General features: G+C 34.2%; 1 protein-coding gene across 1 annotated transcript in view; it reads right to left on the bottom strand.

Annotated features, from left to right (window-relative positions):
• Positions 1-18,826, bottom strand: part of PDE3A (phosphodiesterase 3A) — a 313,468-nt gene extending 294,642 nt beyond the window's left edge. The window contains exon 1 of the mRNA XM_003771175.3: positions 17,125-18,826. Within this exon, the coding sequence (XP_003771223.1) occupies positions 17,125-18,162 (1,038 nt within the window). The 5' untranslated portion in view covers positions 18,163-18,826. The remainder of the gene's footprint in view (positions 1-17,124) is intronic.
• Between the last annotated feature and the right edge of the window lie 5,148 nt (positions 18,827-23,974).

The following is a 23,974-nucleotide window of genomic DNA, read 5'->3' as shown; positions in this document are numbered from 1 at the left end:
TGACACACACCTTGTTTTGATACACTCCATTGCTCTACAGATGACCATAAACCTTAATCCTTAATCATCTATGATTTGCAGTTAAATGGCATGAGTAGGAGAATATCACTATTAAAAATGTAATTCCATTCAAACATTGATTAAACATCTTCTATATTATAGAGACTAAAGATACAAAACCAAAATTAACACTTCTACTGTCGAGCTTATATATTAAGGGAGAGGCAGAGAGACAACATTACAATGTAACATACAACACAAATAATTTTTTTTAAAAAAATGTATTTTGAAAGAGAAGAGCACTAACAACTGGGAAGAAGGAGAAAATTTTTCAAAAAAGTGCTCTTGTAAGAGACACACTTTAACTAAATATTGCACAGGGCTAAGGATCATAATAAGTATAGATAAAGAGTTAATGCATTCCCAAGCATACAGACAGCTTATATAAAGGTACTGTGACAAGTAAAAGAATATTGTGCATGGGAAATAGCAATTAAGTTACATCAAATAGAATGCATAATGAGTGGAGAAAATTTGGTCAACACCAATAAATAGAGAATTTCTAAAAAATTCTTAAAGAAAAGAAAAACGTGGGTAGATTTGTGCTTTAGCATTCTGGCAACTGTATGAATAAAAATTAGAGAGAAAAGAAGCTGGGATAATATTGCAATAGTACAGATGATAAGCACTTAACTAGGGTGATTTCTTAACTAGGTTGTGTTTCTAGAAATAAGAGGACAGAGAGGTGACATGCAGAAATAGAATTGACAAGACCTGAAAACTGAGTGGCTTTGGGGTGCAAAGGAGAACAAAGAATGAGATATATTTCTATGTTTCTTAACCTGGATGACTGAAGAGATGAACAGAAACAAGGAAGTTCAGTTAAATGGTAGTTTAGTGAGGAAAGATAATGACTTGTGTTTGAGATATCTGTGGGACTACACACCTGTCAGATTGGCTAAGATGACAGGAAAAAATAATGATGATTGTTGGAGGGGATGTGGGAAAACTGGGACATTGATTCATTGTTGGTGGAGTTGTGAAAGAATCCAACCATTTTGGAGAGTAGTTTGGAACTATGCTCAAAAAGTTATCAAACTGTGCATACCCTTTGATCCAGCAGTGTTACTACTGGGATTATATCCCAAAGAGATTATAAAGAAGGGAAAGGGACCTGTATGTGCACGAATGTTTGTGGCAGCCCTTTTTGTAGTGGCTAGAAACTGGAAACTGAATGGATGTCCATCAGTTGGAGAATGGCTGAATAAATTGTGGTATATGAAAATTATGGAATATTACTGTTCTGTAAGAAATGACCAACAGGATGATTTCAGAAAGGCCTGGAGAGACTTACACGAACTGATGCTAAGTGAAATGAGCAGGACCAGGAGATCATTATATACTTCAACAACAATACTAGATGATGACCAGTCCTGATGGATCAGGCCATCCTCAGCAACGAGATCAACCAAATCATTTCTAATGGAGCAGTAATGAACTGAACTAGCTATACCCAGAAAAAGAACTCTGGGAGATGACTAAAAACCATTACATTGAATTCCCAGTCCCTATATTTATGCACACCTGCATCTTTGATTTCCTTCACAAGCTAATTGTACAATAATTCAGAGTCTGATTCTTTTTGTACAGCAAAATAATGTTTTGGTCATGTATACTTATTATGTATCTAAGTTATATTTTAATATATTTAACATCTACTGGTCATCCTGCCATTTAGGGGAGGGGGTGGGGGGGTAAGAGGTGAAAAATTGGAACAAGAGGTTTGGCAATTGTTAATGCTGTAAAGTTACCCATGTATATATCCTGTAAATAAAAGGCTATTAAATTAAAAAAAAAAAAAGAGAGATATCTGTGGGACAATGTGATAAAAGTATGCAAGAGGCATCTTTGGTATGGGATAGATCTGTAGAACTAAGAGTTTTTCCCATGAAAATAACACTTTAATCCATATGAGATGCTGAAATCACCAAAAAAAAAAGAGCATTTAAAAGTAGAGTGCTAGCAAATTGATAGCCTATAAAGACAATAAGAAACAAATAAAATTTTATGGACAAAACTTTTTGTTAGTGAAGGAAAGCAGGAAAGCTCAAAGGGGTAGCCAACAGTGTCATGTGCTACAGAGAAATCAAAAATGATGAAAATGAAAAAAAAAGGCCTTTGGATTTTGCAATTAAGAGATCATTAGTAACCTTAGAGAGAATACTTTTGTCAAATGATGGGATCTAAAGTCAGATTTCAAGGAACTGAGAATTTGACAGTGAAGTAGAGCCAATAAGAAGAGACATATTGAAGGATTATCTGTTGATTATCTGTTGGGAAAAAAGTGGAAAAGAAAGAATGTATAGTGTGAGTTGCTTGAAGAGAAAAGGGAAGGTTTGGACCAGATGCTGTGGAGACTGTAATAGAGAGTGTTGATGAGGAACTTTGTTTCAAGGTCATTAAAGGCCAGCAAAATTTTCCAAAGGTAAAAGTTCAGCACCCTCTTTTATGTTCAAATATGGAGCCACTTGTCATATTGTTTAAGATGTATATATTGAAGGAATGATTTATTTTTGTCCATAATGACAGCATACAACAATCTAAACAACTGACATGTATTAAATTGCAACAAACAATTATTACATTATTTTGTTGGGGTCCATATTTCCTTTTTTCTAAAAGAAACATTGAAGTAAATATCTTATAGCCTAATTGGCACAGTTTAATTCCAAAGAAAATCATGGACATCATTTAAATTCATTCTTCTAAATGCAAAAAGTGTGAAACTGAAAAATAAGAAAGGAAAACAATATCACTTTCCATGGTAGAAATATAAGAAATATAGAAACTGAGAAAAAAAGAAAAATGGCTGAAGAAATAAAGTTATCAATCTCTATGGAGCAGCAGTTATGGTAAGTCAAAAGAATAAGGGATTCACATCATAACTTCTACCTTTACCACTTAAAACATCAAAAAATGTGCAAAATACAGTAATTGCACTTGGGGGAGGGAAGGAACATCTTTTACGTACAGTAATAAAAGCCTTCTTAAATAAAACCAGAGGCCTATGTGAAGAACTCATTCTCTCAAATTCCCCAAGGTCATTGAGACCCCAAAATGTCAGTGTTTCAAGGTTTGGTTCAGATGACTATCTATACAACTGTAAATCACTAGAGACCAAACAGTAGGAGGTAAGGGGGGATGAAGTAAGATAAGCTATTTTATGAAAACAACCCGGAACAACAACAACAACAACAACAACAAAACAGGTAAGAAAGCCAAGAGAAACACATATGATAAAAGTCTAGGACCAAAAGAGGTAAAATCATTACTGAAAGGAATTTTATTAGGTTCCAGGAAATGGTCAAAAAGCAAGATTGGGAATTACAATTTCTGATATGACAACAATAAAAAATAAATATCAAAATCAATATAAACAATGAAAATATATCAAATATATATATATGCTTACTAAGTGTTGTCTAAATTCATAAAAGAAAATTTTAATGAATTACCACAAAGCATATTAATGATAATTATAGGTCCCTAATATAATCAGCAAATACAGAAAAAATTCAAAAGGTAAAATAAAGAATCAAATTCTAGGATAGAATTTGAAGAGTAGTATCTTCTATATTAGAAAATTAAAGACTATAGCATATCAAGACATATATTAAAACAAAAATAATACATCACAAATAACCTAAAGCATATGGAATTTTATATTTAAAAGCCACAAATATTAAATTATTCCCTCTAAATATCACAAAACACTAAAAATAGTTAAAGAACATAAAGCTATTGAACTAAATGAAAATTACAAGTTTTATGGGCAATGAATAGAAAAGCCAAAAAAAAATCACAGACACAAACTACATATTAAGAAAATGACAACAAAAAGATAATATGCTAAAATCTAAAGGATAGATATAAACAAAGGAAAGATATAAACAAAAATTTGAAAGGATTTGTAATCAGGGCAGAAAAGTATTAAAAAAATAAAACTAGAATATGCTCCCAATTCCCTCAGATAGGTCTAAAAAGTTGCATTAGATTGAAAACTGATCCAGAAATTGATTTTTTTAAAGTCACAATGAATCAATTTTCTAGACCATTTTGGCACAAAGAAACAAAAAGGATTCTGGGAAATGAGAATAAGCAAGAAAATGTACAGATTACTCAGAAAGCAGCACTTGGACCAACCCAGACATTCCCTCCAAAAGTGAGTAAAGTCGGGTCAGAGCATACATTCATGAGCCAGAAAGATGGCTGAAAAAATGAGCAAAGAAAGAAGAAACTAAGAAGAATCTTATCTTAAAACTGTTATTTAGCTCAGAATTGGAAACAATGTAGAAGACCATCAGTTGGGAATGGCTTAACAAATTGTGATATGTGAATGTAACAGAGTATTATAATTCAGTAGGATGTGATGTGTATGATGTTTACATAGACGCATGGAAAAATCTATTTGAATTGATTCAGAATGAAGAAAGAAGAACTAAGAAAACAATTTTCATAGCATCTACAAGAAAAACGGAAAAAACACTACCACCAAAAATAACAAAAGTAAACATAACAATGAATGAAGAATTGAGAAGAAACCCTCCAACCTGCCCATTCATGGTAATGGTTTCACAGGTGCTACACAGTGCACGTTATATACTTGTAAGGGTATTTATCAGTCGTGTGGATTTTTTTCTCTCAAAAATATTATTTGTCCTATGGAGTGGCTCTGAGAAGCAGAGGGATACATAAGAGATTATGGTGATATAAGAAAAAAAGATTTTTTAAGTTAATTTCTTTATTTTGAACTTAAACGAAAAATGATAAAAGAAAAAACACTGTTGTCATATACACAAACAGAACAATATAAAATTATAAATTTCCATTTTGAGAAAATCTATATATTAAATACTGGACATTATGTTCAAAGCTGCACAGCTTTTCTTTGTTTCTGTAGTGGGTTTTCTTTTGTTCTCTGCTGTGCACTTTTTACTTTATTTTCTTTCACCTTCCCACATAGCTCAAAGAAGGCTACAATTAAACATATATATAAATACATAGATATAAACAAGCACACACACATACACACATATATACATATATACTCATATACATATATGTAAGTTTAAGACGCTTATTTCTGTTTCACTAAAGTCAGATACCATTTTCTACGTCACAGCAATATTTCAACCCAATACCAGTTTGAGAGATTATCTAAGATAGACTTCTCAATTTTCCTTCTATTCTGGAGTATATATATGTTTCATTAATACAAGAAATTTTTAATTTAGAGTAATTGAAACCATCCATTTTAAACTTAAACAATGCTCTCACTTTATAATTTGGTTAAAGGGCCTATGTTGTTGAATCTGCTTCCATTATACCTTTTTACTATGGTTTCTTTGAAGTTCCTGATTTTCTGTTCTTCCAAATGAATTTTGTCATTTTTTTTTCTAACTCAGTAATATAATTTTTTTAGTAATTTTCTAGGGATGGCATTATATTAGATATGTAAAATTATCATTTCTAAAATTATATTGGCTTTATGTAGCCATGTATAATAAATATTACTTTAATTAGTTAGTTCTGAATTTGTATAAAAAGTAGGATTTTATGTTTATATAGTTCCTGTGTCTAACAGGGACACATGGAGGTATTTTATGCTGTTGAAATAATCTTAATTTTTATAATAATCTTTTTTAGTCTTTTTAAATAATAATGAATAATATTGCTGACTCATTTTTTCTTTTGATCAATTCTATTTTAATTTGAAATTTATCTGAGAACCTGATTTACTATGGCTTCATTTTTTTTAACCTAATCAGTTTTATTCTAGGCCTTTATTTTATCTATGTATATTTCTTACTTTTATATTTCCTGAAAGCAACATATTGTTGAATTCAAAATTTTAATCTGTTGTTAGCCTTTTGATTCATCTTATTTACATTCTACATTACAATTACTTGTTGTGTATTTTCTTCTATCCTATTTTTCTTCATTGTCTTTCTCACCTTATTTACCCTACCCAACTTCCCTCCCTTGCTTTACTTCTACTTGTTTCCTTGCCCTCCTCTACCTTAATTTACTCACTCCTCCAAAAGTCCCCCTGCCCCTATACCCTTGTCCTCTTATTTTTTTCTAAATTCAAAAGACTTTTATACATATAAATATATATATATACATGCACATATGTCATATATATGTATATGTATATATCTATATATGTATGTATGTATATACCCAGCTTCATCCAGTGCTTGTTGTTTATTCATTTCACAGAGTTGGTCTGGAATTGTTTATGCGTGTGCACACACACGTTTGCATATGTGTTTGAACATACATGCATGTGTGTGTTGTTCCTTCTTTAACCCCATTTCCAATGAAAGCAAGGTTCCAGCAATGCACCCACACTCCCCTTTTCTTTCTTTTTATGTATCAGTTATTCCTTTTATGACTTTTTTATATGAGATAATTACTCATTTTTATCTCTCTATACAGTTTTATTTTTTAGAACCACTTTCATCATACTTAGCTAACTACTCAAATAATGGTGATAGTCAAATAATTACTGCTAATATTTTCACATTTAGATCTTATTGAATACCTTATAATTGGTCTTTATTGTTTATATTATGTTTCTCCTGCATATTATAAGTTTATTGTTTCCTTAAGTTCTGGGAGCTTTATGGCAAAAACCTTGAAATCTTTCAGCTTGTTAAATGTCCTTTTATACTCAACTTTGCTGAGTAACTTATCCTTAGTCATAACCCCTTTGAAACTTAGCTATATTATTCCTATAAGTATTCCTCCTGAGATCTCTTAAAGATGGTGATTGGTGAATTTTTTCTATTTCTTCTTTGCCTTTTTGTTCTAGAATTTCAGAACAATTTTCCTTGATAATTTCTATAACTTTTAGGTAGTCTGACTATTCTTATATTATTTCTCCTCAATTTAGCGACTTACTTCTCTTCTATTTTTCATTTTTTAAATTTTGTTTTGTTTTGTTTCTTGGTTTCTTAGAATGTCACTTATGTCATTAATCATTAGTCTTTATTAGCTTTCCCTTGCCCAATTCTAGTTTTCAGGGAGCTATTTTCTTCTTCAGGTTTTTGATTCTCTATTTCAAGTTGACTACCTTTTTTTTTTTTTTTCATAATTTTCTTGATTTTCTTGGCTTGCTCTTATTTTTTTCTATTTTTTCCTTAGTCTCTCTTATTTGATTTTTAATGTCCTTTTTAAGCTCTTGTGATAACTCTTTTTGTTAAAAGAGGGAAATTAAAAAAAAAGACTTCAGTAAACTCTAGAAACAAGAGGAGAGAGGGAGAAAGGAGAGGTAGAAAATAAGAGGGATGATAGATCAATTAGTCCTAAACAAAACTCTAAAGATGCTAAAAATATTTGTAACTCCTCTTTTTTTCAGTAGCAAAGAATTGGAAAATAAGGAGATACTTACCAATTAGGAAATAATTGCACAAATTATAGTTAATTATAAAAGTGAAACAAGAAACTATGAAGAGGGTGATTTCAAAGAAACTTGGGAAGACATATGAAGCAATGCAGCGTCAATTGCATTGACTCTGCAATGCAAAAACTTTGAAATTTTTAGAAACTCTGATTAATAAAATGACCAGTCACAATGCCAATGGATTCAAGTTAAAAAAACACTGCTCACCTCCAGCTGTGGAGTCAGACTAGAACAGACATTTTTTGGGGGAAATGGCAGACATTTTTGGAGAAATGGCCAATAAGAGAATTTGTTATACTTAATTATATATGTGTATAACAGTGGTGAGGAGGTGAAAAGGAGAGAAGAAAAAATTTTTGCTGATTAAAATACTTAATTTAAAAAAGAAAAATAGATTTCAAATAAAACTAAAACAAGTTTGACTATAACTAGATAAATAAAAGTAAATAAAAACATTTAGGAAAACAAAGAGGTAGTTTTTTTTAAAGATTAACCAAAAAAAAAAAAAAAAAAACAAACCATTAGCTACTCTAAACCAAAAAAGTGAGAAAATCAAAATTGTGAAAATCAAAAATTAAAATTTCAAATGGGTAAGAGAATCTTCAGAAACTTTCATAAGTAATTATGTTACCAAAACTGAAAACTTAATGGAAATAAATGAAAATCTAATTAAAAAAACACTAATCAAGACATTTAATAGCTTTAGTAAAGTAGCAGGATAAGTGAAATGAGCAGAACCAGGAGATCATTGTACATGGCAACAACAAGATTGTAGGAAGATTATTCTGATGGAGAGTGTTCTTTTCAACAATGAGATGATACAGGCCAGTTCCAATGATCTTGTGATGAAAAGAGCCATGTACACCCTAAGAGAGGACTGTGGGAACTGAGTGTGGATCACAACATAGCATATTCACCTTCTTTGTTGTTGTTTGCTTGCATTTTATTTTCTCTCATTCTTTTCCTTTTTGATTTCCTTTTTCTTGTGCAGGAAGATAATTGTATAAAGATACATATGTTGGATTTAACATATATATTTTATCATGTTTAACATATATTGGATTGTTTGCCATCTAGGGGAGGGGGTGGGGGAAGACAGGGGAAAATTGGAGCACAAGGTATTCTCCATGCATATATTTTTAAAATTAAAAAGCTTTAATAAATAAATAAAATAAGAAAAAATAAAAAGAAGTCTTCTCTGTCACTAGAAAGAAGAAAGTATGGAAGATCCATTTCACCTGATTCCTACTACCTATCAAATCTTCTCCTCATTGAACTAAAAGTTGTTTGGGTAATGCAGAATTTAGATGAAATAAGGACTACCTACTTGGTAGATCTCCAATCTGTTTATTAAATGAGCCTTAAAAATTAGGCTATGTATTCCAGGAGAGGTCACTGAGAAATAGAAAAGATTCCTATATCCCCAAAACAACAATAATAATATTATTGATAGTAAGGTAGTAAGAATTACTTTATAGTAAGATTTAGTAATAGTAAGAAGTAAAAACAAAGTACATGTTCATCAGCAAAATAGATAACCATTAACTGAGAAATGGCTGTAAATAAATGAAGGAATGAATGAATAAATAAATAAAAGTTGTAGTACATGAATGTAGAATATTATGAATTTCAGAGAAGCATGAAAAGATTTATATGAACTAATGCAAAATAAAGAAGAATCAGCTAATTAACACTACTTTGATAACAATGTAAATGGAAAGAAGGATCCACACACAAAAAAGAAAAATTAATGTGCCAAAATCGTAATGAACAGCCCTGGTCTCAAAGAGATATGAAAAGACACCTCCCTCCATTGCTTTGCAGGTTTTGGGATTGGGTAAAGGGATAGTATAATAAATGTGAAACTTTGCATATAATGTCAGATTCCTTCAAAATATTAATTTGTCAAATTGTTTTCTCTTCCTATTTATTTTTTTTCCTGAGACAATTGGGATTAAGTGACTTATTCAGGATCACATATCTAGGAAATGTTAAGTGTTTGAGACCAGATTTGAACTCAGGTTCTTGTGACTTCAGGACTGATGCTCTACCCACTATACTACCTAGCTGCCCCTTTTCCTATTTATTTTCAAGAAAAAATTACTTATTCTAAGGGATGGCACTCAGGAAAGGGGAAGAAAAAAGGATATAGGCAAAAATCTACATAATGTAAAATCAAGCCTATCAATGCAAATTTATTTTAAAAATAATCATCTTTTTTAAGATTAAAACTGTTTTATTACTGGATACTGTTTTAAGTCACTGTTCATTATACATTGAGAAGCTTTGTGTCTTTTGATATTTCTTTTGTGTGTAGGAAACAAATACTCATCCCATATATAATGCATATGGTACATGGATTGTCTTTACCTTTTACACTTTCAGAGAATTCAGATATGAACAACAGTCTAAGCTGTCTGTATCTATGCCCTGAGACATAGGGTAGAGGACATGAGAAAGAGAATATGAAAAAAAGGGGATCCTAATTCCTTTTATTAGAAATCAGGCTCTCCTAGAACTAAATCCAATCAGGAGCAAAAGGGATCCTTAATACAGAAAGGAATGCACACAATCACTTAGGCCCCTCGACCTAGTAGGTGTCTTTAATAGTAGACAAGTTGAAGAAAACAAGAAGATGACAGAAGTAGGAACTTTAAATAATTCAGGTTATATGGAGTGAACTTTTAAGTAAATATAGGATAGAGTTGATCATAAATTATAAAACAGATAATTTAATTTATATTAAAATGTTTTATTGTGAAAATAATCTGTATAGTTAAGATTAAAAAAAGAAACTCCCTAATGAGAATATAATCTTTATCTTATATCTCTCTGATACATGTCTAGATTAGAGAGAATTGGTAAAAATTAAAGCACCAAAGAGCATTCCCCAACATATAAATAGTTAAAGAATATGTAAAGTTTTTTAAGAGAAGAAATGCGAACTATCAATAACCATATGAAAAAGTGTCCCAAATCATTAATATAGGAAGTAGAAATTAGAATTACTCTGAAATTTCACCTCATATTCAAATTGGCAAAGATGATAAAAGAAAGAAGTAGGCAATGGTGGGGAAGGGTGGGAAGACAGTCACACTAATCTGCTGTTGATGGAACTGGGAACCAGTCCAACTATTCTGGACAACAATTTTGTACTATGTGAGAAAAGTCACTAAACTGTTCATACCCTTTTACCCTGTAATTCCATTACTGGGCATACAGCCCAAAGACATCAAAAGACAGAAAGAAACATCCCATATACACCAAAATTTTCATAGCAGAGCTTTTGTGGCAGGAAACCTTGGAAACAATCAGAGGACCTATAGATTGAAGGATCTCTGAACAAATTTTGGTACATGAGTGTCATGGAATATTACTGCATGATAAGCAATGGCAAACATGAGAAGTTTGGAGAAAAATGGACAAGACCAAAAATAATAACATGTTATAATAATCTAAATTTTAAAAGCACTAAAAGGCATGTGAAAAATTGGTTGTAATGATCAATATTAATAATGGAGAGTGAATCATGATTCTTTATATCTTCTTAATAGAAAAGTTAGAGATCACAAATGTGGAAAGTTAGATACTTTCAGGACATGATAGTGTGTCAACTAATTTTACTGAACTAGTTTCTTGTTTTTGTTATTAAAAGATAGGGAAGAAAGGGATGGTAGTTGCAAATGATTGTGGTATAATTTTAAAAGCATCTATATAAGCTTGAAAAATAATTATTTTTATAGTTCGCCTGGAAACTAAAGTGAATCTTGAGAAGAGATAGACACTATTGTTTTATCATTTGGTGATTGTTCCAATTTTAAATATCACTAGATACAAAGGTTAAAGAAAAAACATTCTTGCTCTACAAAAAGTGGTATGTTACAATTATAATACTTTTTATTGCAAACAGTAAAAAAGAGAACTACATAAAAACTGATTTGGAACCTCAAAAATCGTATCATTGATGAGAAAGCAGAAAAGAGTCATGAAAATCTCACACACACACACACACACACACACACACACTCACTTTCCTGAGAGTTCAATTGGAAGGCAGCAAGTACTTGATTGTGACAAATCAGAAACAGGTCCATTTCTAATTTTTTTTTTTTTTTACCGTTAAATCCCCTTCATTACTATTTTTAAATTATTTTCCTTTAAAATCTAGATACTTTTCCTTCAAATTCTATCATTCTATCAAATATCATTTGGGTAAGTTACACAAAATAAAATTCTGTGTTGGCTTCATTTTGGTTTCTCTAACACACTTAATTTTCTCAAAATCCATCAGAATCCAGCATTGTAGGATCTGAGTTCAAATCCCAGAACTTTGACTACCTCTGTTCTCTCACAAGTCACCCTATTTGGACTTCAGTTTCCTCATCTGTAAAATAAAGGCATTCAGAAATAATTTATGTACCTATTATGGTATATATTGACATGTCATAAGATCACATTATTTAGAACTGGAAGAAATCTTAGTCTAAATCCTTCAGAAAGGTAACCCAAAGGTACTACTATATAATATGGCCTGTATCAATTATATGATAATAATAGATCACATTTATACAGCTTAAAAATTGGTAAAGAATTTTCAAATATCATCTCATTTAATCTTAGCTAAGTGTTATTAATATTCCCATTTTATAGATAAGGAAACTAATATTAGCTCAATGTTTAAGAGACTTTCCCAGAGACAAAAAGATGTGAATTTCTGAGGCAAAAATTAAAGGTTTTGTTGAATCCAAGTTTAGTGCTTTACTTTTAGAAACAGAGAAGTTTTAAATTTGTAAATGTAATGTGTTCAATCAACTTGATTCTTTCCACAGACTATGTTCTTTAATAGCCGATATTGACAAATTTACATAAATGTCACACTTAAATGTAAGGAATATTTTTCATGCTAATATTCTCCTTCTTGCTTCCCTAGCTTTTCAAACCCCCCTAGGCTTTTCAAAATGTATTTCATACACAGAGTCACTGTTCTGGCCTGTTTATTTAATTAAACATGACAGCCCAGCATACACAGAATTTCTTTCAGTTCCATAGCTTTTCACTTTTTACACTTTAGTTTCAGTAGAGAAAGAACAAAATTCTTGTTTTGACTCCTTCCATACTCCATGAGTTTATATAGATTCACTGAGTTGTCAGTAAAATTGTTTTTTAACCACACTTTTTACAACTAAACTCAAAAAGTGAAATTATAAAATATGTGACCAAAAAAGACAAGGAAAAAAAGTTTTCTGTTTTATCCCTACTAGGAAAAAAAAGTTGAATTTCTACCTTTTTATTTCCAAGAGTTATCATTAATGATATTGACATATTTCATTTTGTCACCAAGATGAAATAAGCCCTTCAGTACTGCTCTCTGTAGCATTACAAATAGCCTAGTATTATTAAAATGTCTCCTAAGTAATAATTGAAATAAAATCATGCATATAAATACAAACAGGGAATAGTACCATTAAATTTCTTTTGTTTGAGAAATCAAAGTTAGTACCATGGCTTAGATTAATTTCAAAAAACAGTAATTGTGACAGAATCTCATCAGTTCAGCCAATCATGCATCCCATCTCTCTCTCCCCACTGGAAAATTTTGCAGCTATTTCTACTTCTACAATTTACATCCATGCTTCAAATGTTTCTAAGTTTTCATAAAATTTTAATTTAACTCAGTTATCATTACCTTTTCCTAAGGATTTTTTAAATAAAAAGTTATAACCCAATATGTAGTATAATTTGAGCTTTTAAAGTTGTTTTTACCTAAATGTCCACCATTAAATATATATTTTAATTCCAAACTCAAGGTCAATTTCAGTCTCTTTTGCCTATAAATGCCACAAATGTATAAAAATAAAGGGCACAAACATACACAAAATGGAAAGAGGTGCATGCTTCTAACTATGTAGGTCTGTCAGAAATCGGAATTTCAGGAAACACAATAATATTGGTATGGAATTTTAAAAATTTAATATGAAATGTTTACTATAATCAGTGATCCACTATTAAATCATTTTTGATAGGTAAAGACAAATGTTAAAGAAATGAATTTATAAAAGATTCATAATTGAAGTAAAACATATACTATATATTTATAGGTTATGCATGACAATTTGCCTGAATATTCAATTTATCAAAACATTTTTATAGCTTTATAGTCTGTGAGGTGTGTGTGTGTTTGGTTCTTCAGTGAATAAAGGAAACTTTCATTCAAATGCAACTATGCTATATCCCAAAAAACATACTATTTGATGGAAAAAACTTAAACATTTTTTTAAAATTCCAAGCCAAGACACTGTTCTGCATGCTATATAATCTACTGCTGCTTTCTGCTGTAAGAGAAAGGTAGCAGCATGATACAGTCAAAGGTGATCTGTATTTGAAATATAAGGACTCTAATTTAAACATTAGAAGCCTATCTCTGACATATTGCCTTGGACATGCCACTTAGTTTTGTCTAGGCCCAAAAATTTCCATCATATGTAAAAATCAAGGAGTGGTCCTGGATCATCATCAGAGGATCACAGAATTAAGACTGGAAGAAACCTCAGACGTTAGTTAGCCTACTCAAAGCAACTGAGGCCCAGGACAAACTGTGACTAGATCCTTTGAATCCAAATCTAGCACACTTTCCACTGTACCATACTTCCCGAAATTCCTTAACCCTTTAAATTTTACTGACTATTTGACTATGACTTTTGCCTTAAAATCTCCCAATTCTTTAAGGTCTTCGAGCAATTGGGGGAAGGAAGGAAGGAAAGAGTGGAGAGATTTAATAAGGAACTGAAAGATCACTTTAAGGTATCTAGAGAAGAGTATGTTGTAACTCACCCTTTCTAACCTTTACAACTTATGATGGTCAAGGTCCAGATAAATTATCAAGTTTATCATAAGACTCTGCTTTCCTATATATTGTCATTAAGAGTTTCTGGCTAAGTCCAATTTATTACTGTATGGTGTTTTGTGATCTTTTTTCAAATTTGAAGAGCAGCAATTTTTTCAAGAATGGAATCATTAATAGTTAACAGCAGAGACACATTTGGAAAGATCAATTTAATAATTGATAAATTTTATAAAAAGTGTCAAAGGCAGTGATACACATTGTACCATATATCACATCTTTTCCTTCACTATGTGTCACTTATGATATGGTTCCTCATCAATTTCACATGTCTGGACAATTCTTTGAGGGTTGGGGGAAGAATATTAAAATTTCATAGGTAGAGGTTAAATCCTGTGCTGCTAAAATATGCTATCATTGCTTATAAAGCACTGTGCTATATTAAGTTTATATATACATAGTTCTGTTTTAAGCATCTTATATTCTCTTTGCAAAGAAAACTTCTAAAAAGAAAAACACTTGCCCATTGTTTCTTCAATTTTTCAAGAACCTGAATTTCACCTAAATGCAATCCTTGCTTTGTCATGAACAATCATTAATAAAGTTGCACGTTGAATAATATTTTTCACAAATAATATAGTTAGAAATAGCTACCAAATAAAGTTAATGACTTGAGATAATTTAATTACTCATTCTCCATGACAACAATGGCATAATACTCTTTCCAACTATTAACAATTTTAAATGCCCTAACGCTCAACCATTTTCTTTAAAGAAGAGTCAAATTTTTCATTTACCAATATAAATAAAAATAAAAAAAGGAAAAAAAGTTAATGACAAATCTGCCACAACTTGCTCAAATACTTTACTTATCTGAAATATATTCAACATCTAATACAGAGAAAAATAGAATCTTGAACTCTGAATGGAAACATGAAGTCTCTAAAATTTAAATTTGGATATCCAAATGAATGCTTTGGAAAGGAATTGTATATGATGAAATTAAAGAAATAGAACTTTTTCTTTAAAAAAAAAAAAAAGGATTGTTTATATGTTGTTCATATCCAAATATCTGATAAATGAAATGACCACATATGTTAGACAGTTATGCCAGAGGTAGAAAGATATATCTCTATGTACCTATAAAAAAGAAATTAATGCTTATCTTTCCTTTACCTAATTTTCTTATTTTTTTTTCCTTTGGATTGCTACAATTCCTGTTAAAAATGATAGAGTCCATTTTTAGGTATGTACTACACTTTTGGAATTTAATCATATAGAGCAATGTTTATTTTATCTAAACAATGTGTTAAATAAGTATGCTGAATTTTGAAACAAGCATCAAATATATAATTATTAACTACTCTTCCAAAAACCAATATAAACAATTACAAATATATGTACATATCAACTCATTTCCAGAATGAAAACTATCTACCCATACCATATGGTGACTTTCTATTATTCAAAAAAGTTCAACTTTTGTACAATTAGGTAGGGGAAGGGAGTGGATTTTTTCACATTTTAGAATAATCTTCAATCAGTAGTCATACAAACAGTAACTATCATGTAGTCTTAAAAGTTGAAAATTATAAATCCCTTTTTTATGCCTTATATTCCCTCTTAGACACTTCATCAAGCCTGTACAAAACTATTGACTATTAGAAATGAACACTACTTAAACAACCACTATTTAAAATTATTCAGTTCATTTCAAGTTACAGGAAATATTTATTGTATTCTTTAGAAATGCACTGAAAAGACACTGGACCCCAAGAAGCATGTAATAATTTTCATTTTGTCCTCAATTACTCATAATTTCAGAGGTTGTCAGAATGACATTTACACAAAAGCATGCGCAATCATTTCCTATTTAAATTATTTTTAAACTTTTTTTTCTAAATAAGGGTACACAGTTCAGTTTACAAGAACTCCAAGAGTGATTGCTGGGTCACTGATCTACGGAAGCTAATTGCTGGGCAATTTTTAAACTTAAAAGGAATTCATGTCTTCTATTAAATGCGATCCTGGACAAATATTTCCTCTAATTTACATAGTTTGCATAAACATACAAAAATGCTTAAAATCCAGTCTTTGGAAACATTACCAAATTGTCCTGTAAAATCATATTAACAATTTATCTGTTTCCCAAATCCTACAATTCACAAATGCATGATTACCAAAATGAGTGTTTATTACTGTCAGCTTATACTACAATAGTTACTCCGCCCCCCAAAAAAATTCCCAACATATTCATAACACATTGAACAACCTTCTTTTCACAATAAAACAAACTGCAAAGAACTCCATAATTTTATATTGACAGCACTAGTTTAAACAAGCCTTGCTGTAGAACTGTTTATTTTCGCTCCACCAATGTACCACTGTATAAGAAAAATGGAAGAAATACCACAAAGGCCACATTTTGAAAAGATCGCTCACCACTTAAAATTAAAATATTACTTCAAAATAAGGGAGGAAGGGAAATCAATGAACTTTAAAGAGTTTGAGAGTGGGGGGCCCAAACCAGGTGTAAGAAATTTTAAAAGTTACAACAGCTGTGAGCAACCCTCTAGAGATAATCTCTTTTGCTCTGAATCCAAGTTGGGGGCTATTTAAATGATAAAGTGCTCGGGGTCAGAAAAACCGATGCCCATCTCAAGTCTTTTAGATGTGTCTCTTTTCCTAGTCTCTTTCCTTTCCAGCTGCAACAATTTATTACCGTGGCTCACAGCGCTCCAATTCTGTCCACCCTGCCCCTGCTTGTTCACCCCCGCAGTGTTTCAGACGCGAGAGAAGTTGAGTCCTTCCTTACCTGTTCCCTAGGTATGCAGGGAAGGGAGGTCCTGCGATGAGACTTGCTGCTGCAGCCGGACATCTCTGAGGAGATCATGGAGCTGGACCGCCTCCTCCTCTTAAACACCGCGACCTCTTCTTTATTCCCTACAATCAGCTGGGTGCCAAAACCTTCTCTCTGGGCCGCTTCTCTCGATTGAGGCAAGATTTTTTCCGGGTACCTGGCTAGAAGCAGCCCCACCAGCCCGGCTGAGTAAGCCAGGTACGGCCTCCAGGCGACCTTGACTCTCTCTAAGGAAATCAGGGACGCGGTCCTGACCGCACTAATCAAGAAGATCATGAGGACACCCTGTCTCAGCTTCAGCACCAGCCATGTCGCGGCGGCCAAGCAGCTGAGCACCACCCCGGTGGCAGGGAGAGAGAGTAAGTGATCCTCGCGGACTCCCAGTCCGATGTGGACAATTGCTTCCCCCCCGCAGCACGCGGCTAACAGCAAGAGCGCGAGAGGCAGTCGGACCCCAGAGCGGAGCAAATACAAGCCCATCCAAAAGAAGGCGCACAGAAAACCGAAGAGCAGCGCCGCGGGCTGCAGCCCAGCGCTGAGTTGCCAGCCTCCACTCAGCGGACCTCCCCGAGGCAGATTTAAGACGCCCCCTTCAGCTGCAGCTGCAGCAGCTGCTGCTGCTGCTGCTTCCTCCTCAGCCGCTGCTGCCGCCGCCGCTGCTACTGCCTCCGCCTCCTCCTGACTCTCCTCCAGGTCACAGCTGATCTCGCCTCGGACCAGCCTCACTACCACCGCCAGCAAAAAAGAGAGCGAGCCAGCGCAGAGTGCAGAGGAAAGTTTCCGGGAGCTCCGAAGCTTGTTCAAGACTATGTCTCCCCAGCCGACCTGGCAGCCTTGGTCCCGGAAAGGTCTCGAGGGACTGTCGGGGGGCAGGGGCAAATGCTTGCCTTTACATGAGTAACCGTTACAGTCGGACCCCGGGATCTGATGTTGAGCTTCTCTGCCACTGCTGGGTTCATCCCCGATGTCAGCAACCTCTCCGGTCGGGGCCATAGTTTAGATTTACTCACCAAAGTACCAAATGGGGTACCAGCTCCTACTGACTGAATTTCTTTCTCTTGTTCACCACCCTCCCCAAATAGCCTTAAATCGCAGCTCCACAATAAGCAATTAATTGCCACTCGAGGTGTGGGGAGAGGAAAATTCAGGGGAGGAAAGAAGACGATGCTACCAAAGGGGCTCTTGAAAATTCAAAGCTGGCATGGGTGAAAACGACCCGAATTCTCTTTTTTTGAGCTTTTAAACAACCACCCTCCAAAATCTCTTCCTTCACCCATACACATCCTTCCGGGTGGCTTCTTACTTGAGATCTTTTAAAACTGTGAAACACATCCTTCGCTTGGTAGCGGAGGGCTGGAATCAAAGGAACAAGCAGCAGCAGTGGAGGGACAAGTCAAAAATGTTAGTTAATCTCTAGGCCATCTCACACAGCTCGCTCTGGTGCTGGCCCCAACCGTTAGCTGAGCTCCAGAAGCAGATGGAGTCCTTCCCCCACCCCCTCTTTCTTCTCCCGGTCTTTCTCTATCACTCTTTCCTCTCTGCTACGGTCCCTTCCAGGTCCGCCGGCAGACGCAAATCGCCATTCCCCGGGGCTAAGGAGGAAAGCTGGGCTGTGAAATGCGGGCCGGGGGCTCCAGTCCAGGTCTCAATTTTTAAAGAGAAATGAAAAGAAATTGAAAAGTGGAGAAAAGAGGGGAGGAGACGAAGGAGAAAGGAAAGAGGAATGGATGGACGAGAAAATAATTAAGAAGGTGCTAAACCAGCCGGAGAGTCAGACCCTACGAGAGAAAAACGGCGAGAAGGAAGGAGGAAGGGAGAAATGAAAAGAGGAAGGGAGGGTAAGAGGGAAACTGGGATGTGCTTTTTTGCTTTTTTGGTGCAGTGTTGGTCCCAGGAATTTGCATTTCGTAAACTAAGCAAATGCAAGAGCCTGAGGAAAGTCACACTTTGATCAAGGCAATCCGAGAGCAAAGTAATCCCAAAAAAATTTAAAAAAAAAAAAAAAAAGGCAGAAATTGGCGGTCTCTTATTCACCTTTTTTTTTTTTTTCCTTCTTCTTTCCCCTCCTTTTTTAAAGGCAATTCTGAAAAACAGACTTCCTCCCTGTGTTCGCCACTACCCCCGAGGAGGCGCTGCTCTTGGCGCTACTTCTGTATTGCTCCTCACCCCTTGACTGGGACCTACGCAATAAAGACGCAGGAGAAGCCGCTACGTTGAACTCTGTTCACAACCAAGAAATATTTTAGTTCAGAAACGTGGAATCAAATGACTTGCTTTCCCGTTGGCGTTAACTTTATGTGTTTGGGGGAAGAGAATCTATTTGGCTCCCTAAAAGAAGGGAGGGCGCTAGGTAGCCAACTCACTCCCTTCTGTCATTTAAAAATTAAGAAACCAACCACAATTTCACTCTTTTGAAAAAGTACCATACACTCATTCACAAATCAGTTTAAAGTAGCTCACCAAATTCAAGAGGCACTTCTGAATGAAGCTGCTTGGAAAAATAATTTTTAAACAGGAAACTTTTTGTGGTTCTTCTCGGTGTATGATGGACAATTTCACAAGTTAGAAGGACCACTTTATCATCACTGCTGTCAAGATGAGGGGTTTTTCCTGGATGTGTTATTTCCTTTCCTTTTGAAATTTTGTCAGTAATAAAAGAAAAGAATTCAGGAGCATCCCTTGACTTTTGACTATTGAAAGCAAAAGTAGGTTTTGAGGTTAGATTTTCAGGGACCTTTAAAAGGTGAAAGGTGTGTAGAGTAGTTCTAAAAAAATGAATTCTTCCAAAGGGTAGATTGAGCCACTTCAAACAAATTCTTATTACTGTAAAATGATCCTTTTACACTGACAACAACAAAAATCTTTAATAAATCAATTAGTACTATAATCACATCTCTGATTTGGAATAGGTGGCAATGACATCATATAAAAATAACAGTGTATTAGAAACTAATGGCGATTTCTATATATAACTGAGTACTGAGTTCATCAGGGAGTATGATAATTAACAATTCTAACAATACAGAAATAGTGTGCTAAGTGGGTGTATGCCAGACCCTCAGTAGTCCCTTCTGCTGCTAGGGCTTTCATTGACAGACAAAAGGGCACTTCTATGCAATTCTAAAACATTTCCATGTTTTTGATTAAACTCAACCCTAACCAAAAAAATGTTGGTGATAATTAATAAACCACTTTTGCTAATTAAATTCATATGTCGGGTGAAAGTATTTTTAGTCTCCAGGATCTGGATAATTGCTTTAATATAGTGTGTTTATTCTGATAAAGAGGTATAGTTTTATTTTTAAAAAGTGATTAGGTCTTCAAGATTCAAATCTATTGAATGAATGGTTCTGTTATACACTTTTTACTCCTTTTTGCTATTAGAACTTTTAATAGTCTGACACATTTGTAAGAATAAGTAACATTGCAACTAATTTCAGCCAGAAACAAAGAACTCATATGTCATGTGGAGAACAACCAGGGCAGCTAGTCAGTGAAGGGAGATACCATCTGTTTAATAATTAAGGTAACAGGACCAAAAATGTCTTTGCCAAAGACAAATGAACCCCTTATCATGCACATATATAAAGGTATGTATTGTATATGCTTGATTCAGATGCTAGCTACCTGGGATTTAGTAAGGGAAAAAATCAAATAATGAGAATTTAGGGACCAAAAAATGAGGACATTTAAATTTTAAGAATGTTCCTAGTTTTGGGCAAGTTTTGGAGTTAGTGACAAAAGCATGAAAAAATATTTATGGACCATGAAATATAAACTTCATGAATTGTACTTTAAAGTATGACATATTAACTTTAAAGGAAATGAATTAGTAGTGACATAACTAAATTTTTCAGAAACAGAGGATAAACTTCCTAATTTGAAACAGGAAACGTGTAACACCTCAGGCATCTCCTCATGGAAATATGCTCTGAGAAATATTACCCAGGCACTCTATAACTCCATTTCTCATGTCCAAAACACTCATCTTTCCCCTAATCCTCTTTACTTCTGAACTTCATTATTATTACCATCCTCTCAGGAAAATAGCCTTGCAATCTTGATGTCATCTTTGACTCCTCACCAGCATTTACCCCATATGACTAATTTGTTGCCAAATCCATCTTTTCCTGGATTGTGTTTTCTACCTTTTACAATGTCTCCTACATTCTTTTCATAAAGCCACTACCCCACTTCAAGATCTCATCATCTCTCCCCTCTACTACTCTTACAACTTTCTAATTGGTCTACCTGCCTCAAGTCTCTCCCCAATAAGTATAGTGCTGATCATGTCAAGGCCTTATTCAATAAACCTTATTAGTTCCTTATTCCTCCAAAATGAAATATAAATACTTTAGCATTTAGAGCTTTTCAGATCCTAATCCCTTATTTCTAATCTTAAATTTAACTTTTTTAAACATATTTTTTCAATTTATTCCGGCTTCTTTACTGTTCATTACACATATTACTGCCTTCATTTCTGTCTTAACACATCCTGTGGACAATAACTGGGATATTAGGCCCTCTTTCCATCTGCCTTTTAAAATAAACTACCTTTAACACTCAGCTCAAATACAAATTTTGTATATCTTGTCCCACCAGCTGCTATAACTTTTCCTTCTAAAGCTACCTTCTATGTATTATCAATGTACTTTGTATGTACCTATTTTTGTCTGTTATTTCTCCCTATTTTTTCTTTCAAATATAAATTCCTTGAAAATAAGGGTGTTTTTTGCCTTTCTTTATGTCGCTAGCATGAGGACATAGCACTTAATAAATGTATGTTGATTGATTGACTGAAAACTGTTAAGATCGTGTATTTTAAGATCAGCACGAGACAGGAATTCAGGTTAGGGGAAAATCGTCAGTCTTTATTCTCAGTGAAGAAGGATTGGAGGTGGAAGAGAATCGGCGATAGCAATGTGTGCAGCTGAGTCAAGAAGCTAGCTCGACCAGCAGCCACACAACCAGCAACTCGGAGTCTCGAACCCAGCCCAATCTCTCCCAGCTTGTCTTCCTCCCTCTCTCTCTGCCTCCACCCACCAAAATCGTCATTTCCTATAAAACACATCAGGACTTGCACGGAGAGTGGGCAGGGACCATTCTTTATCCAATCATGTATATTAATAGAGTATAGCCCAATTACTATCTAGCCTCATGTACTTGGGACCTCAGTGCATCAGCTCAAACCTCAGCCCATTACAGAAAACCATAACTCATGAGCCATAACAATGTTACTGCTTTAATTGATATGCCAAAGTATCTAAGTAGATAAAAATGAAGGCTTTTAATGAAATAGCCTAATGAAAAAAGTAACAACAGGACATTCTCCCTATAAACATCATGCATACTTTCCCATAAATACAGATATATTAGTGGTAAGTGTAGAGGGAGGAATTTTGGAGAAGTATACTTGAAACAAAATGTTAACTCAGTGGAATTGATGAGACAATAGTTATCTAGTTTACATATACTTAGTATTTAGCATGGTGATGTAATAGTTCTACAATTTATGTAATTGTAATAGGATGTTTAAACTGAGGACAAAGTCAGCCACAGACATTCTATCTTTGACCCTCCTCATGGTGGCTCTCCTGCCTCCTGCACTAAGATCAGACTGGCAGATGGGCAAACTGGCAAAGGCTCCATAGGCCGGACAGGACAGATTTCACCTCTCCAGGGGATAGCTCAGTAGTCCCAGCTGCATACAACTCTATTTTCCCCAATTGTAATCCCTTTCTCCCATCAAGTTGCTTCTTGGCTAATTGATCATGTCCGAGTACTGAACTTGTAAAGACTCTCTGGGTGTAACATTGACTGCCATCATGCTTCAAGTATTTTTTGCCTGGAGCCCTGGAGCTGGGCCCTGCTTCCCATTTCCCTGAGTCAATCTACATTCTGATGCCCACTAGGGCCCTGGATCTGGGCCCTGCTATGTGTTTCCCTGGGTCAATCTACATTCCAATGTCCAATGGAAGCCTCTATTGCATTTTGGACATAGGGTTTGGGGTTTTGTTTTCCCACCTTATCTTCTATGCCAATATTGAGCTTTCAGTTGCCCTACTTTACCACATTGAAAGCATTGGCAAGTCTCTCTGAAAGTCCCTTGCCAAAAGGGATCCTGTCTTTTCATGTCCAGATCTTGGGAAGTCTGCATCATAGCCTGGCTATAAAAGGTATTTGTGCCCACTGAGGCATAGCGTCTTATGATCTCATCTAAAGGAGCATTCTTGTGTTGTCCTAGTATAATTCTTCTACATACCTCGCTAGCATTTTCTTTAGCAAGTTGTTTTGCCATAATTTCTGTTGCTATATTTTCACCAATAGTTCATATGACAGCTGTATGCAGATATCCCACAAAATCAGCAAAGAGTTCATTTGGATCTTGGGCTATTTTCATGAAGACTTCCCCTCTATTTTGTCTTCCTGGGAGGTTGCCCCATGCTTTGATAGCAGCAGCAGCAATTTGCTCATATGCTATTATAGGGTAATTAATCTGTGAAAAGTGTCTGCATAAAGACCTAAACTTGCTAGTTGATCAGAGGTGACTGGTATATTAACTCCAGGTTGCCTATTTCATTGGGCTTCTATTCTACAGAGTTCATTATACTCAGAAAGCCACAAGTTTTGTCCAGGTTCTAAACATGTCCTTGCTATAGATTTCTAATCATTAGGGGTTAAAACTTCAAAAGCCAAATTCTCTAATAGCATCTTAACATAAGACAATGTAGATCCATAAAGAGTACAAACATTTTTCAGATCTTTGATAATTTCCAAATTAAATGGAGTGTATTTTCTTTTTTCT

The sequence above is a fragment of the Sarcophilus harrisii genome, chromosome 5 (genome assembly GCF_902635505.1).
Source record: "Sarcophilus harrisii chromosome 5, mSarHar1.11, whole genome shotgun sequence".
Lineage (NCBI taxonomy): Eukaryota > Metazoa > Chordata > Mammalia > Dasyuromorphia > Dasyuridae > Sarcophilus > Sarcophilus harrisii.
Note: the sequence above shows the minus strand (reverse complement) of the source record. Positions and strands in the feature narration are given on the sequence as shown.